Source organism: Toxotes jaculatrix, chromosome 2 (assembly GCF_017976425.1).
Source record: "Toxotes jaculatrix isolate fToxJac2 chromosome 2, fToxJac2.pri, whole genome shotgun sequence".
NCBI classification, from domain to species: Eukaryota; Metazoa; Chordata; class Actinopteri; family Toxotidae; genus Toxotes; species Toxotes jaculatrix.
In genome coordinates, this window is record NC_054395.1 from 5,325,518 (window position 1) to 5,337,695 (window position 12,178).

Sequence of the window (12,178 nt, forward strand, 5' to 3'; positions counted from 1 at the left end):
GACAGTTTGAAGCTTTTTCTTGTGAATAAAGTTCAACATGAAACTTTGTTTGTTTTCAGTTCATTAAACACAAAGAAGAAGTTGAAAGTGAAGGCAAATGTTGGAAAAATCCACCACAGAGCAGCATGTGACTCTTTGTACTTCAGAGAGAAAAACACTGAGTTAGTATTACACTCCTATAACAACACATGGTGCCTACATTACCCACAATGCAACTCTACAGTCATCAGTCAGGTGTATTATTGTAGTTGCAGCTGTGTAGTTCTGAGGCTCTACCCTGCAGCAGAGATACAGACACAGAGCTCTGCTGATGAATGAATGAAAACACTCTCACTCAGTCTCCATTGATTTGGATGAATGTATATGATATTTATTCTGGCTCCAGGAAACAGACTCCACACATGAGAAACATCCTAGAATCTGCTGAACTACTCCCCCAGTGAAATACACACACAAATATCACAGTACATCAACAAAATAACATCAGTGACACTAATCACAAGTTGTTGTGTGTGATCTTTGTTTTATAGACCTCAGCATTAACTGAGAACTGAAACTTACAGACTGTTTTTGCTGTTCCCGTTTCACAGTGACATGGAATTAGAAAATTGTGTGATTCTGGACCATGACTGGCTTCCAGACCAGATGTGGTGTCACAAAATAATGCTTCTGTTTGCAGATTTAAAGTGAGCTCAGAGGACGTGCTGTGTCAGTCTCTGCACATATGAACATCATCCTGCAGAGAGAAGAGTGAAGACTTTTTTACATTGGCTCATGTGAAAGTCTTTTCACCTCGGACAAAACATTATTGGAAACAGACTGTGACTTTTCCAGACCTGCTGAAGTTGAAACTCAGGATCTGATGGCCAGGCCCCCATCACATTGTTCTCTCCAGCCAAAGAAACCAAACCGTTGACTACAGACCATAAGCTTCTATCAGTCAGGAAGTCTTCTAACATGTTGCTACTGACACCAAGACTGGGTTTGTTTCCAAAATTAAGCTTAGCCAAAGTTCAGTGAGGAAAACTTTCTCCCTGTGCAGTCCCTCTAAGTTACAAGTACAGTTCCTGCTCAGTTTACAGTTTAAGCTCCACCAGCTCATTCTGATCTTCATTCAACCACAACCTGACACGCTCATCTTTAGCAAATCACTCGGAAGCTGTCAAACCTTTCTTTGCTGTCATTCAGCTGTCATGTCAGCTCCACCACAATTTGCAAACCATCTCCGTCCCTTTCACCATCTCAAACATGGATGCCTTGCCCTCTCCCATCAAACCCTCCAATCAGAAGTCTCCTTCTAAGAAGATTTAGCAACTTCAGGCTCCATTCCTCTTCATCACCACCATCAGTGTCTTGAAATTTCCTTCTGATCCATAGGATTCCTGCTGGGGTCTAAGAGCTGGGGTTGAATCTACCTGTTCACAATAAAGTTTCTGCAAATGTTTTCCTTTTCTTTCGTTCTTCTTGTAGTCTCTCCTGATTAAGGTGAGTTTGTGAAGGCTTATCTGTGGGAGCAAGTGTGGACACTGAACTGTCTGTCATGAATAAGCAATGAGTTTACTGGTGGTGGATGGTGCTGTGCAGAACAAAGTAACAAATATAATTATGTGGATCAATTAGAAACCTCTGCAAAACAGCAAATTCATGCTCCACAACAGTGATAAATATCCTGTTCTACATAATAACACAGTGAGGAGTTCGACAGTCGTCATAATCAATGATAAAATAGATTTTAGTATCAGCTTTGTTTCTCTCATTTCCCTCTGCTTGTCCCATTGCGTCCCCTCCTAATGTTTCACATTTGTCCCCATTTCAGTCTGTCTCCATTTCAGTATAAACCCTGGCTCATTCTTCCAGGCTTCATGAAATCATTCAGTCACCTTTGCTGTACAGATGCTGAAGCCAAGTTCTTTGTTTTTCCAGTGTTTTTGCTTGGTACTCACCTGATGCCACTAACTCTGTGTTTCACCTGTGCCTGAGGCTCCACACTCCTTCCATCCTGTACTCAGCCGAGTCAAGCTCTGTTCTCATTTAGTTTCTTCTGTCTGGATTGAGAATCTCTGCCTGCCCTGTTCCACCATCAGCCACCAGCCATTTCAGCCTGCTTTGCTTCATCTCCCTGTTCCATGCTCCAGCACTGCTCCAACACTACCACATCTTCAATCCACCACTCAAATCTGCAGACTGCAGACTGCAAAAATGCAGACTCACCTCAAAGAAAGCAGAACCTTCAGCTGTCACGCTCCTCTGCTGTGGAACCATCTTCCAGTTTGTGTCAAGGAGGCGGACACTGTTATTATCAGCGCCTTGGTGACTGTGTTTGAACTCTTCTTGGACTGTCTTGGACATTTGTTGAATTCATTGTTTACTGTTACAGATTTTTTGTGGAATCGTTGTGGACTTTTGTTTTGGTTTCTTGAGTTTTGTTCAGTATTTCCTGTTTTATTTTGACATCCTGTTGCCAGTTACCCTCGGTGTATTTAAGTGTTGTTGCTCCCCTGTCTCTTTGTCAGTTTGTCTGTGATCCTATCTGTATTAGCTTCCTGTGTTCCTTGTGTTTTCCTCATGCACTAACCTCCTTGCTGTTGTTATGCGAGTAGAGTCTGTGTTGCCTTCAAGTTTATGTTTGTTTCGAGTTTTTTTCAAAGTGGACATTTTTGGTTGTGCTTTGTTTCCTGGCCTCGCAGACTCTTTTACCAGGGAGTTTTTGTTGTTTAAGGATATTGTCATTCTTAAGTCTGCCTGGTCTATTCCCTCATTCTCTTGGCCACAGCCCCTACAACAGACACCCTCTCAACATTTAAGAGTAGGCTTAAAACTTTCCTTTTTGAAAAATCTTATAGTTAGAGCTTGCTCAAGTTTAAATGTTGTCTCTAATGCCTATGAGTGTCACAACTGAGCAAAAGACTGAACCCAAAAGCACGACTCCAAGAAGCAGGATCGAAAATAAAGTTTTTATTAACAAAGGAACTGGCACAGACCAAAGGGAGACGCAGACAATATATAGACACAAGGTAATGGGAGACAGGTGGAAACAATCAGGGCGGGGAAGACAATCAGACTGGAGGGAAACATGAAGGAAGGGCAAGCAACCTGAAACAAAAGAAGAAAAGATTTCAAAATAAAAGCGGAAATCATAAGACAAAAACATAACTTGACATTATTTATGGACTATGACAGTGAGTCAGTCTGTGAGTTAGCCTTTGAGTCAGCCCCCAAAGCATAAAACCAGCCTTTTTAGTCATGGAAATGGGGAAATGAACAAGTTAAATTTGAATTTGCTCAGGTCTCATTTCAGTCATTGGTGCTCTGCTGCAGTGACCTCTTTTAACGGTTGTTGTGATTTGATTGTTTTGGAATAATTTAAAAACTCCAGTCCAATGTGTGATAATGGTAGAAATTCTGATGCACGCTGAGATGAAGACACCAGTTTCAGTTGGTGGGGCATTTTCCTGCATCCAGATGTAGTGAAGTGGTGGACCTACTTCGTTGTTTGAGGATACACCATCTCAGCTGGGCCTCTCCCAGTCCACAAAGCTCTGACTACTGCTGGCAGTCTGTGTCTTTCTCCTTCCCTGTGGCAGCTGCTTGGTTATGCTGTTATAGTTTCTCTTCAGTTATTTCCTTCTACACACTGTCTCCAGCAGCAGTAAAGCTGTGGTCCAGTTTAATTAATGCACTGAAACACTCTATAAAACTCCATAAAGCCAAGGGGAGCTGCAGATTCAGGTGATATTTTGTTGTAGGTTCATCACTATGAGCAAGGCCTTTCACATCATCACATGTTGGTTTCTGTCTCTTCAAAGTCAGCTGGTAGACCAGAACCAAACCTGGTCAGAGGTGCCCACAGGAGCTTTGCAAAGGGATCTGAGGACAAGATTCAGCTTTAACAAGTGCTGCAGAGCCAGAAGCTTCTGTGTGGGGGAGGCGCTTCCTTCTCTCAATGTGTGGGGTTACAAGTGCCTTTCCCAGCTGCTCCATGAACACCCTCCTCCTGTTCTTCTTCTCAGACATCCAGGTTGGGTTGATCTTGTTCCATATCATAAAGGCATTGTATGAGGACACATCAGTGATGTTATGGAAGATGACCAGGGGCCAGCAGGCAGTCACGCTCCTGCAGATGTATGTTCCAATAACCTTGTCCAGGTTGTCCACGCCTCCTTTGTTGCAGTTGTAGTCCAGGATGATGGCTGACTTCCTGTCCTTCCTGTCAGCTGTTTTGTGCAGTGTCCTCAGGAGGACCACGTTCTTGTTGGGAGGTAAGAAACAAGAGTGGTGGTGGGGGTGAAGGCAAACTTCCACAAGAAGACCTCTCCCCCCTTGCTGTGAGGAGTGCAGGGGGGAGTTCAGGTTTGTTCTTTCTAACTGTGCCAACCATGGTGATCTTCCTCTTCAGGAGCTGCTGGCCAAGTTCAGAAGAAGTAAAGAAACTGTGACATTTTGCCCTCTCAGTCCATCTGTCACATCAAGCACAACCCGCATCCCCTGGTTCTTCTCCAGGCCTCCAGTTTCTCATGGTTTGTGTGTGTGTGTGTGTGTGTGTGTGCATTTGTACTTCTTTGTGATGTGTTAATGTTTTTATTATGGCATTATTATTAAAACAATCTTTGTTCCCTGGTGGTGTACAGCTGTCATGGAAATCTGAACAAAGTCAAAGTTTTACTTTTCTAATGTTGGAAAAAGATCATTGAGGAAGTTTACTCTGCTGTAAAACATGATGGCAGGTCATTTTTGACCCTGAGGACAACATGTAATGACCTGGGGAGCACCTTGTAATCCTAAAATAAAATCCTATTGTTGCTGTTGTTGTTGCTGATGAACTGTGGGTCTGTGTTTGCTTTTTAGCACCTCTGATTGGAGCGATACACCTGAGACTGAGATGTCATCATCTGACACACAAGCAGGTGTGAAAACATTAAGGCTGTGTGTGTGTGTGTGTGTGTGTGTGTGTGTGTGTGTGTGTGTGTGTGTGTGTGTGTGTGTGTGTGTAGTGGAACTGTTCATTGCTACAACACAGGCTGTATTTAGTGATAATGTACAGACAAAGTAAAACAAACATGGATGTATATGGAGATGAACTGGTGCTCTTTGTTCTGTCCATCTGACCACACCTCTGCATTCACACCAACACTGTCTCCTTTGCTGTTCACTGATGAAAACTACAAACTACTACAAGTTCAACAAACATTGACATAGACATTGATATGACTTGAGCCTGTTGAAAGTGCAGACACAAACTGCACCACTGCTTTATTAGATGTTTCACTGATACAGCTCAGGTCACATTTACAAGTTTTCAGTGATGACAAGTTGCAAACTAGAGCAAAGTGTTTCAGCTGAGAGCAACAAGTTTAATGTTCAGTCAGGTGACTCTCAGCCCTCATGAATGACAGAGAGATTTTCCTTAATGTCATTGAGTCTTTTAGAAAGACCCACAACAACAACAACAATAAAATGTTAGGCTGTCTCTCATAATTTCTGGCCTGTCTGTGGTTCTCAACCCACCAGCTCCTACTACAAATGTAACTCTTTGAAAACAGCTCTTCATTTTTTTTCAAAGAGGTTCAATAATTTCCCTAAAAAGCTGGTCACTATACTTTGTAACAAATGGGACTCAAACACGAGGAAATAGCCCATTTGTTAGGAACTATTTTCAGTGGTGGATTCATCTACACTCTATCCTGTTGACTGTCTCAGGCACCAGCGCTAGCCTTGCTGTATCAGCAGAAACAGGTGCCTCGACGATTGCAACAATCAACAACTATCCTGTCCTGCAAAAGGAAGCCACGGCCACACCAAACAAAGCGCTCTGCCAGGCCACAGCTACCACAGGGGGATGAGTGGAAATGGGGGCAGGAACCGAGGTATGGGGGCACCTGTATATGTGTGCCCCTTACATATACAGGTATCCCCATACCTCAGGTACCTCAGCAACATTACAATGTATAAAATATATAAAAGTGACTTAAATATAAAGAGATAAAATACAAAACAGCCTCAAACAGACTTAAAATACACAAAGATGAATATATATATAGATATAGATATAAATAGATAGATAGTGCGTGAAGGTGTGTATGGACGAAAGAGTTCAAAAAGGTATGGAGCAGCAAGGTTACGGAGAGCTTTGAAAGTGAGGAGCAGGATCTTATATTCAATACGGAAGTGGATTGGGAGCCAGTAGAGCTGTTTAAGGAGAGGGGTGATGTGATGAGTGCATGAAGTTCTGGAGATGATTTGAGCGGCTGAGTTCTGAACCAGCTGAAATTTATGAAGTGATTTGTGGGGTAAACCACAGAGAAGTGCATTACAGTAATCAAGGCGGGATGTGACAAGTGCATTAACCAATATGGCAGTGCTGTTGGGGGTGAGTGATGAATGAAAGCAATTAATTTTTCGGAGGTGGAAGTCGGCGGACTGGGTAGTGTTATTGATGTGTGCAGTGAAAGACAGGATGCTGTCGAGGATGACACCCAGACTCTTAACCTGAGGGGTCGAGGGAGGTGTCAATAAGGTGTAATGTAGAGGTGTAATGAAAAACTTGAAAACAGCTTCCACCTCCCTTGTTGATGCACCAGGGGTAGGTCGTCCCGATCAGGATGTGAATCACGGCGGCAGCTGCTCTGTGTTGAGATCAGAAGGTCGTAGCTGGTGCAGCCACTAGAGTTCATCCATCCATCCATCCATTTTCTATACTGCTTAAACCGTCAGGGTCGTGGAGAGCCTATCCCAGCTGACTATTGGTGACAGGCGGGGTACACCCTGGACTGTTCGCCAGTCAATCACAGAGCTGACAAACAAAGACAGACAACCACACACGCACACCTATGGGCAATTTAGAGTAGCCAATTAACCTAAAGTGCATGTTTTTTGGGATTGTGGGAGGAAGCCAGTGCCCGGAAAAAAACCCATGTGGGGAGAGATAAATAAGCTGGATGAGAGAGGACTTTGCTCAGAGAGCTGTGCAGCTTCTCCTCCTCCTCATCTCTCTCATGATGAACACCCTGGAGGAAGCTGAACTCTGCTTTCCACAGCTCCTCAATGCCTCCTGCAAGAAGCACACACGCCCTCTCTCTGAGGCAATGCTCATTTACATTCTGCTGTCCTCCATCTCTCTGCTCACTGTGGCTCTCAACCTGCTGGTCCTCATCTCCATCTCCCACTTCAGGCAGAGACAATGTCTTAGCATTGATGTTATATTGCTGTAGTGAGATTCAGAGACATAAGTGTCCTCTGAACATTGCACCCTGCTGGTTTGATGAGACTTTTGTTCATAAGCAGTATTTAAAACAGCCACATTCACTGTTTAGATATGCTGAAGCTTTAACTGTCATTACTGCTTTTATAAAACACATGCTTCTATTGGTGACAGTGCTGTTACTGTTCATAATGTTTACAGTGATGATGTTCTCTCACTGCAGGCAGCTCCACACCCCGACCAACCTCTTCCTCCTCTCTCTGGCTGTATCAGACTTCCTCGTGGGCCTCCTTGTGATGCCATTTCAAATCCTCCTAACAGAACCCTGCTGGCTTCTAGGTGACCTGGTGTGTTCTCTGTATTATCTTTTACCTTTTATCACTGTGTATGCCTCACTATTGAACATGGTGCTCATATCAGTTGACCGCTATGTGGCTATCTGTGACCCTCTGCACTACCCCACCAGAATCACTCAGAAGAGAGTTCAAATCTGTGTTCTCCTGTGTTGGGTTTACTCTGTTTTCTGCAGCTTTCTACTTTTATATGACAACCTGAAACAACCAGGCAGGTACAGGTCCTGCTATGGAGAATGTGTGATTTACATAATAGGAGCTGTTGACCTGGTGTTAGGCTTTATCATCCCCATTGCTGCCATCATTGTTCTGTATGCACGAGTGTTTGTGGTGGCTGTGTCTCAGGCTCGTTCCATGCGCTCTCACATTGCAGCTGTCACACTGCAGCATTCAGCGACTGTAACTGCTCAGAGATCAGAGCTGAAAGCAGCCAGGACTCTGGGTGTCCTTGTTGCTGTGTTCCTCATGTGTTACTGTCCGTATTACTGTGTCTCTCTCTCTGGTTACACCCTCGAGATCGGCTCTTCAACTGAGGTCTTTATGATTTTTCTGGTATATTTTAATTCCCTTCTAAACCCTGTGATCTATGCCTTTCTCTACCCCTGGTTTCGAAAATCTGTTAAACTCATTGTCACACTGAAGATATTGCAGCCTCACTCTTGTGAGGCCAATGTACTGTAGAGAAAAACTGTGTGTATGTGCTGTTGCTGAGTCACTGGAGTGAAGAGGTCTCTGTCTGACCAGACAAAGAAATGTTGTTGTTCTCATCCTCTATCTGTTAATGTTGTAAACATAAACTGTATCTACTGAGTCTTCACTGAATGTTGTAATCTTTAAACTATGGTTTATCTACATTCTGAAAATAATGTAGATTATCCCACTTACCACAATGAAATAGAAGCTAAGTTAAATAAAATTCACAGAATGATCAGATCTAAAATGACTGCCCCTTATTTCACTGTCCCACATGAAAATGAACTAATACAGAAAAATATTAAAACAGTGTTTTCACTTTATTGATTCTATGGTATAAGATAAGTTGTGTATTAAACAGAAAAAAAAGAAATGATGGTCTGATCAGAGATCAGTAGGTGTTGAAGTTAAAAAAGAGTAAATAAAGATTAAACAAAGAGAACTACAGACTACAGACAAGGCAGTTAATGACAAACCCTCCACAATAATACTGACAGACACCCATCTGTAAAGATGGCAACTCATAAACAAAGTATGCTGTAGTGGTGAAGAGAAATGTGACCTACACTGAAGTTCACAACACAGAGTAAGAAATTCCAGTCATGTTAGCAACAATTCAGGTTCCCAGTGTTCACAAAATCATGTGTGGCGATGTACTGCGAGGGGGGTCAGTGTTATAAACTTTAGCATGTAATATCGAACCAGACAACGCCACCTTAGGAGTTTCGCCCAGGGAAATAGTTGAAATTAACAATACCAACTGCAAGGCACTCAGGTCCATTATACAACAAGGCAGGAGACAGGGGATATCTATCTTCAACTTGAGTTGGTTGTTTTCTTCATGGCTGTCCCAGGTGCTTTTAATTGAGGGTTGCTGTCGGGCCTGCTTATTAAACATTAAATGGTGTCAGAGGTTAACCATGGCAAAGTTTCCACCACCAGAAAACTTTGACTTTAGACATCCGGAGCTCTGGCCTGAATAGAAGCAGAGGTTCCCACAGACAGTAGCACTCAGGCCCGGGGAACACAGCCCAAGGAAAGTGCTTTCGATGCGGCAAGCAGCAAGCCAAGAGTGATATGTGTGCAGCCAGATGCCAGAGATCAGGACAGTGATGTTTAGTTCACAATAAACAGTGGAGCTTAAAACAGTGTTATTAATGTACTTATGAAACATTAAAGACAAAGCCCATGTTGAAACATTCACGTGCTGCACTGGACTGTCCTGGTGCAAAGCTAAAGAACAAAGGTAAAAACCTTGGAAACCAGAATAGTGGAAACCGGAATTGTGGAACCTCACTATTCTGGTGTCTGATAATAGGCCACAATTTAGTGGGCACCAGTTTTTGGACTTTGCTAAGGCTTACAACTCCCAGCATATCACAACAAGGCCATATTTCCTGTAAGTACCGCCAAACACATTATACAGAAAAATCCCTCACTCACCCTTTTCAGCTACAGAGTTACCTCAATGTAACAACCCAAGATCTTATCTCATTCAAACCGGCAATGGAGTTCTTCACAGGAAGAGACGACACCTGCATCAACTGACCTCACCACTCGTTTTCGCTGAGCTCAAGTAGGAGGAGAAAAAAAGAAGGAGACATGACAGAGAACACAGAGGAAAGAGTCGTGATGGAAAGAACAACAACAGACAAAACCACCACAATGCAGACACCATCTGCTGTTGCTATATCAAGAGGCAGGATGGTTAAACAGTCATCTCACTAAAAAGACTTAAGAGACCCTATAGTCAATGTATAGATTGCTAATGAAGCAGAATAACCCTCAGCATCTATGTGTATAAGTTGTAGTCCCCCCGGAGTCATGTTATTGTTTGACTGATGTTAATAAGTAAAAACAATAAGCTCTGAAATCTTTATAATAGAAGGAGCTAATATTATCACTCAGTCCTGTTTAATGGCCCGGTACAGAAGAGTTTATAGTTTAGTGAATGCTTTGTATCACATTGTCCAACTTTGATTTAGGTGTGCATTTAGGTGTGTATCTTCTTACTCAAAGGAGGGACGGCGTAATGTATAGTAAATAATAGGGACTAACCAGTGCTGCACAGTGATCAGAACTCAGGAGTAGACTGAGCAGCAGTGTGTGCACATGCGAGATTGAACTAGCGATACGTTTCACCAGGAAGCAGCAACACCTGGATGAGCTTGTCTCAACCTGGCCCTTATTAAAGTTTCTCTTCAGTTATTTCCTTCTACTCACTGTCTCCAGCAGCAGTAAAGCTGTGGTCCATTTGAAACTAAACAATGCACTGAAACACTCAGTTAGGACCCAAACCCACCAAGCTGGACATGGATGGATATGATGGATGTGAGCCACAGTTGAGATTTCAGTCCAGACAGTTAGATACTGTAGACCAGCTTAATGTGATGACCTGGGCAGCACCTTGTAATCCTAAAATAAAATCTTCATAATGATGATGAGCTCTGATAACAAGGTGCATTGCTGGAAAAGTGTGTGTGTGTGTGTGTGTGTGTGTGTGTGTGTGTGTGTGTGTGTGTGTGTGTGTAGTGGAACTGTTCATTGCTATAACACACAGGCAGTATTTAGTGATAATGTACAGACAAAGTAAAACAAACATGGATGTATATGGAGATGAACTGGTGCTCTTTGTTCTGTCCATCTGACCACACCTCTGCATTCACACCAACACTGTCTCCTTTGTTGTTCACTGATGAAAACTACAAACTATTACAAGTTCAACAAACACTGACATAGACATTGATATGACTTGAGCCTGTTGAAAGTGCAGACACAAACTGCACCACTGCTTTATTAGATGTTTCACTGATACAGCTCAGGTCACATTTACAAGTTTTCAGTGATGACAAGTTGTAAACTAGAGCAAAGTGTTTTAGCTGAGAGCAACAAGTTTAATGTTCAGTCAGGTGACTCTCAGCCCTCATGAATGACAGAGAAATACGGTATTGATGAGGCTTTTTGGGACATTTTAAAGGATAAAACTGATTTTATTCCAGATTTTTCTTATTGTCATTAAGTCTTTTGACAACAACAACAACAACAAGACGTTAGGCTGTCTGTCATCATTTCTGGCCTGTCTGTGGCTCTAAACCCACCAGCTCCTACTAAAGATGTAACTCTTTGAAAACAGCTCTAAAAAGCTGGTCACTATAGTTTGTAACAATTGTGACTCAAACATTTGTTGGGGACTGTTTTCAGTGGTGGATTCATCTACACTCTAGTGACTGTCTCTAGCACCAGGACAGAGTCAAAATGAACTAATGTGTGTGCTCATAGTAAAGAAGGATGTCACCCAGTGAACAGTATGGCTCACTGATGTGTCTTCAATAGTTGTTACAGTGGAGCTGTATGATAAAGAAGCTAAAGGTTTTGGACACACAAACCATACTGGTTTTTTTTAGATACATTCGTTGTTGTTTTATTTTCATGGGATTTGTTGGCAATAAGGAAAATGTAGGATATCACCAGTCATATCCTTTAAGGACATTTATGTTTTAGTGCATCATCACAAACAGAGAGTCATTTGAGGTCCACAGCTCACTTCAAGCAGACACACACAGAGACTGGTGTACTGCTCCTGGCCTTTTCTCACAACTTTGGCTGTCGTCATGATGCCAGCTGGACTTTCAGCAGGATAATGCTCCATGTCACAAAGCTAAAGTCCTCTCAAACTGGTTTCATGTATACAACAGTGAGTTCAGTGAACTTCAGCTTCCTCCACAGTCTCCAGACCTGAATCCAGTAGAACCTCTGGGATGTGGTAGAACAGGAGATTGGCAGCTTGAATGTGATACAATCATGTCAACATGGAGCAGAGTCTCACAGGAAAGAAGAAGTGAGGCTGTTCTGAGAGCAAAGAGAGGAAGTACCCAGTATTACTGTGGTGTTCCTAATAAAGTGCTCAGTGAGTGTATGAATCCATTTACCTTGA

General features: G+C 42.7%; 2 protein-coding genes across 2 annotated transcripts in view; both read left to right on the top strand.

Moving 5' to 3' along the window:
* LOC121199043 (tumor necrosis factor receptor superfamily member 14-like) overlaps positions 1-12,178 on the top strand; it is a 751,306-nt gene that overhangs the window by 672,776 nt on the left and 66,352 nt on the right. The gene's annotated exons all lie outside the window — the stretch shown is intronic.
* LOC121198606 (trace amine-associated receptor 13c-like) lies at positions 6,993-8,232 on the top strand. Its single transcript, XM_041062875.1, has 2 exons — positions 6,993-7,168; positions 7,422-8,232. The coding sequence occupies exons 1-2, from the start codon at positions 6,993-6,995 to the stop codon at positions 8,230-8,232; spliced, it is 987 nt and encodes a 328-aa protein (XP_040918809.1).

Excerpts from the sequence above, each read along its gene's own strand:
- LOC121198606 (XM_041062875.1), top strand. The coding sequence starts at position 6,993 with ATGATGAACACCCTGGAGGAAGCTGAACTCTGCTTTCCACAGCTCCTC. Across the intron at positions 7,169-7,421 it reads ATCTCCATCTCCCACTTCAG|GCAGCTCCACACCCCGACCA; the intron begins GCAGAGACAATG and ends CTCTCACTGCAG.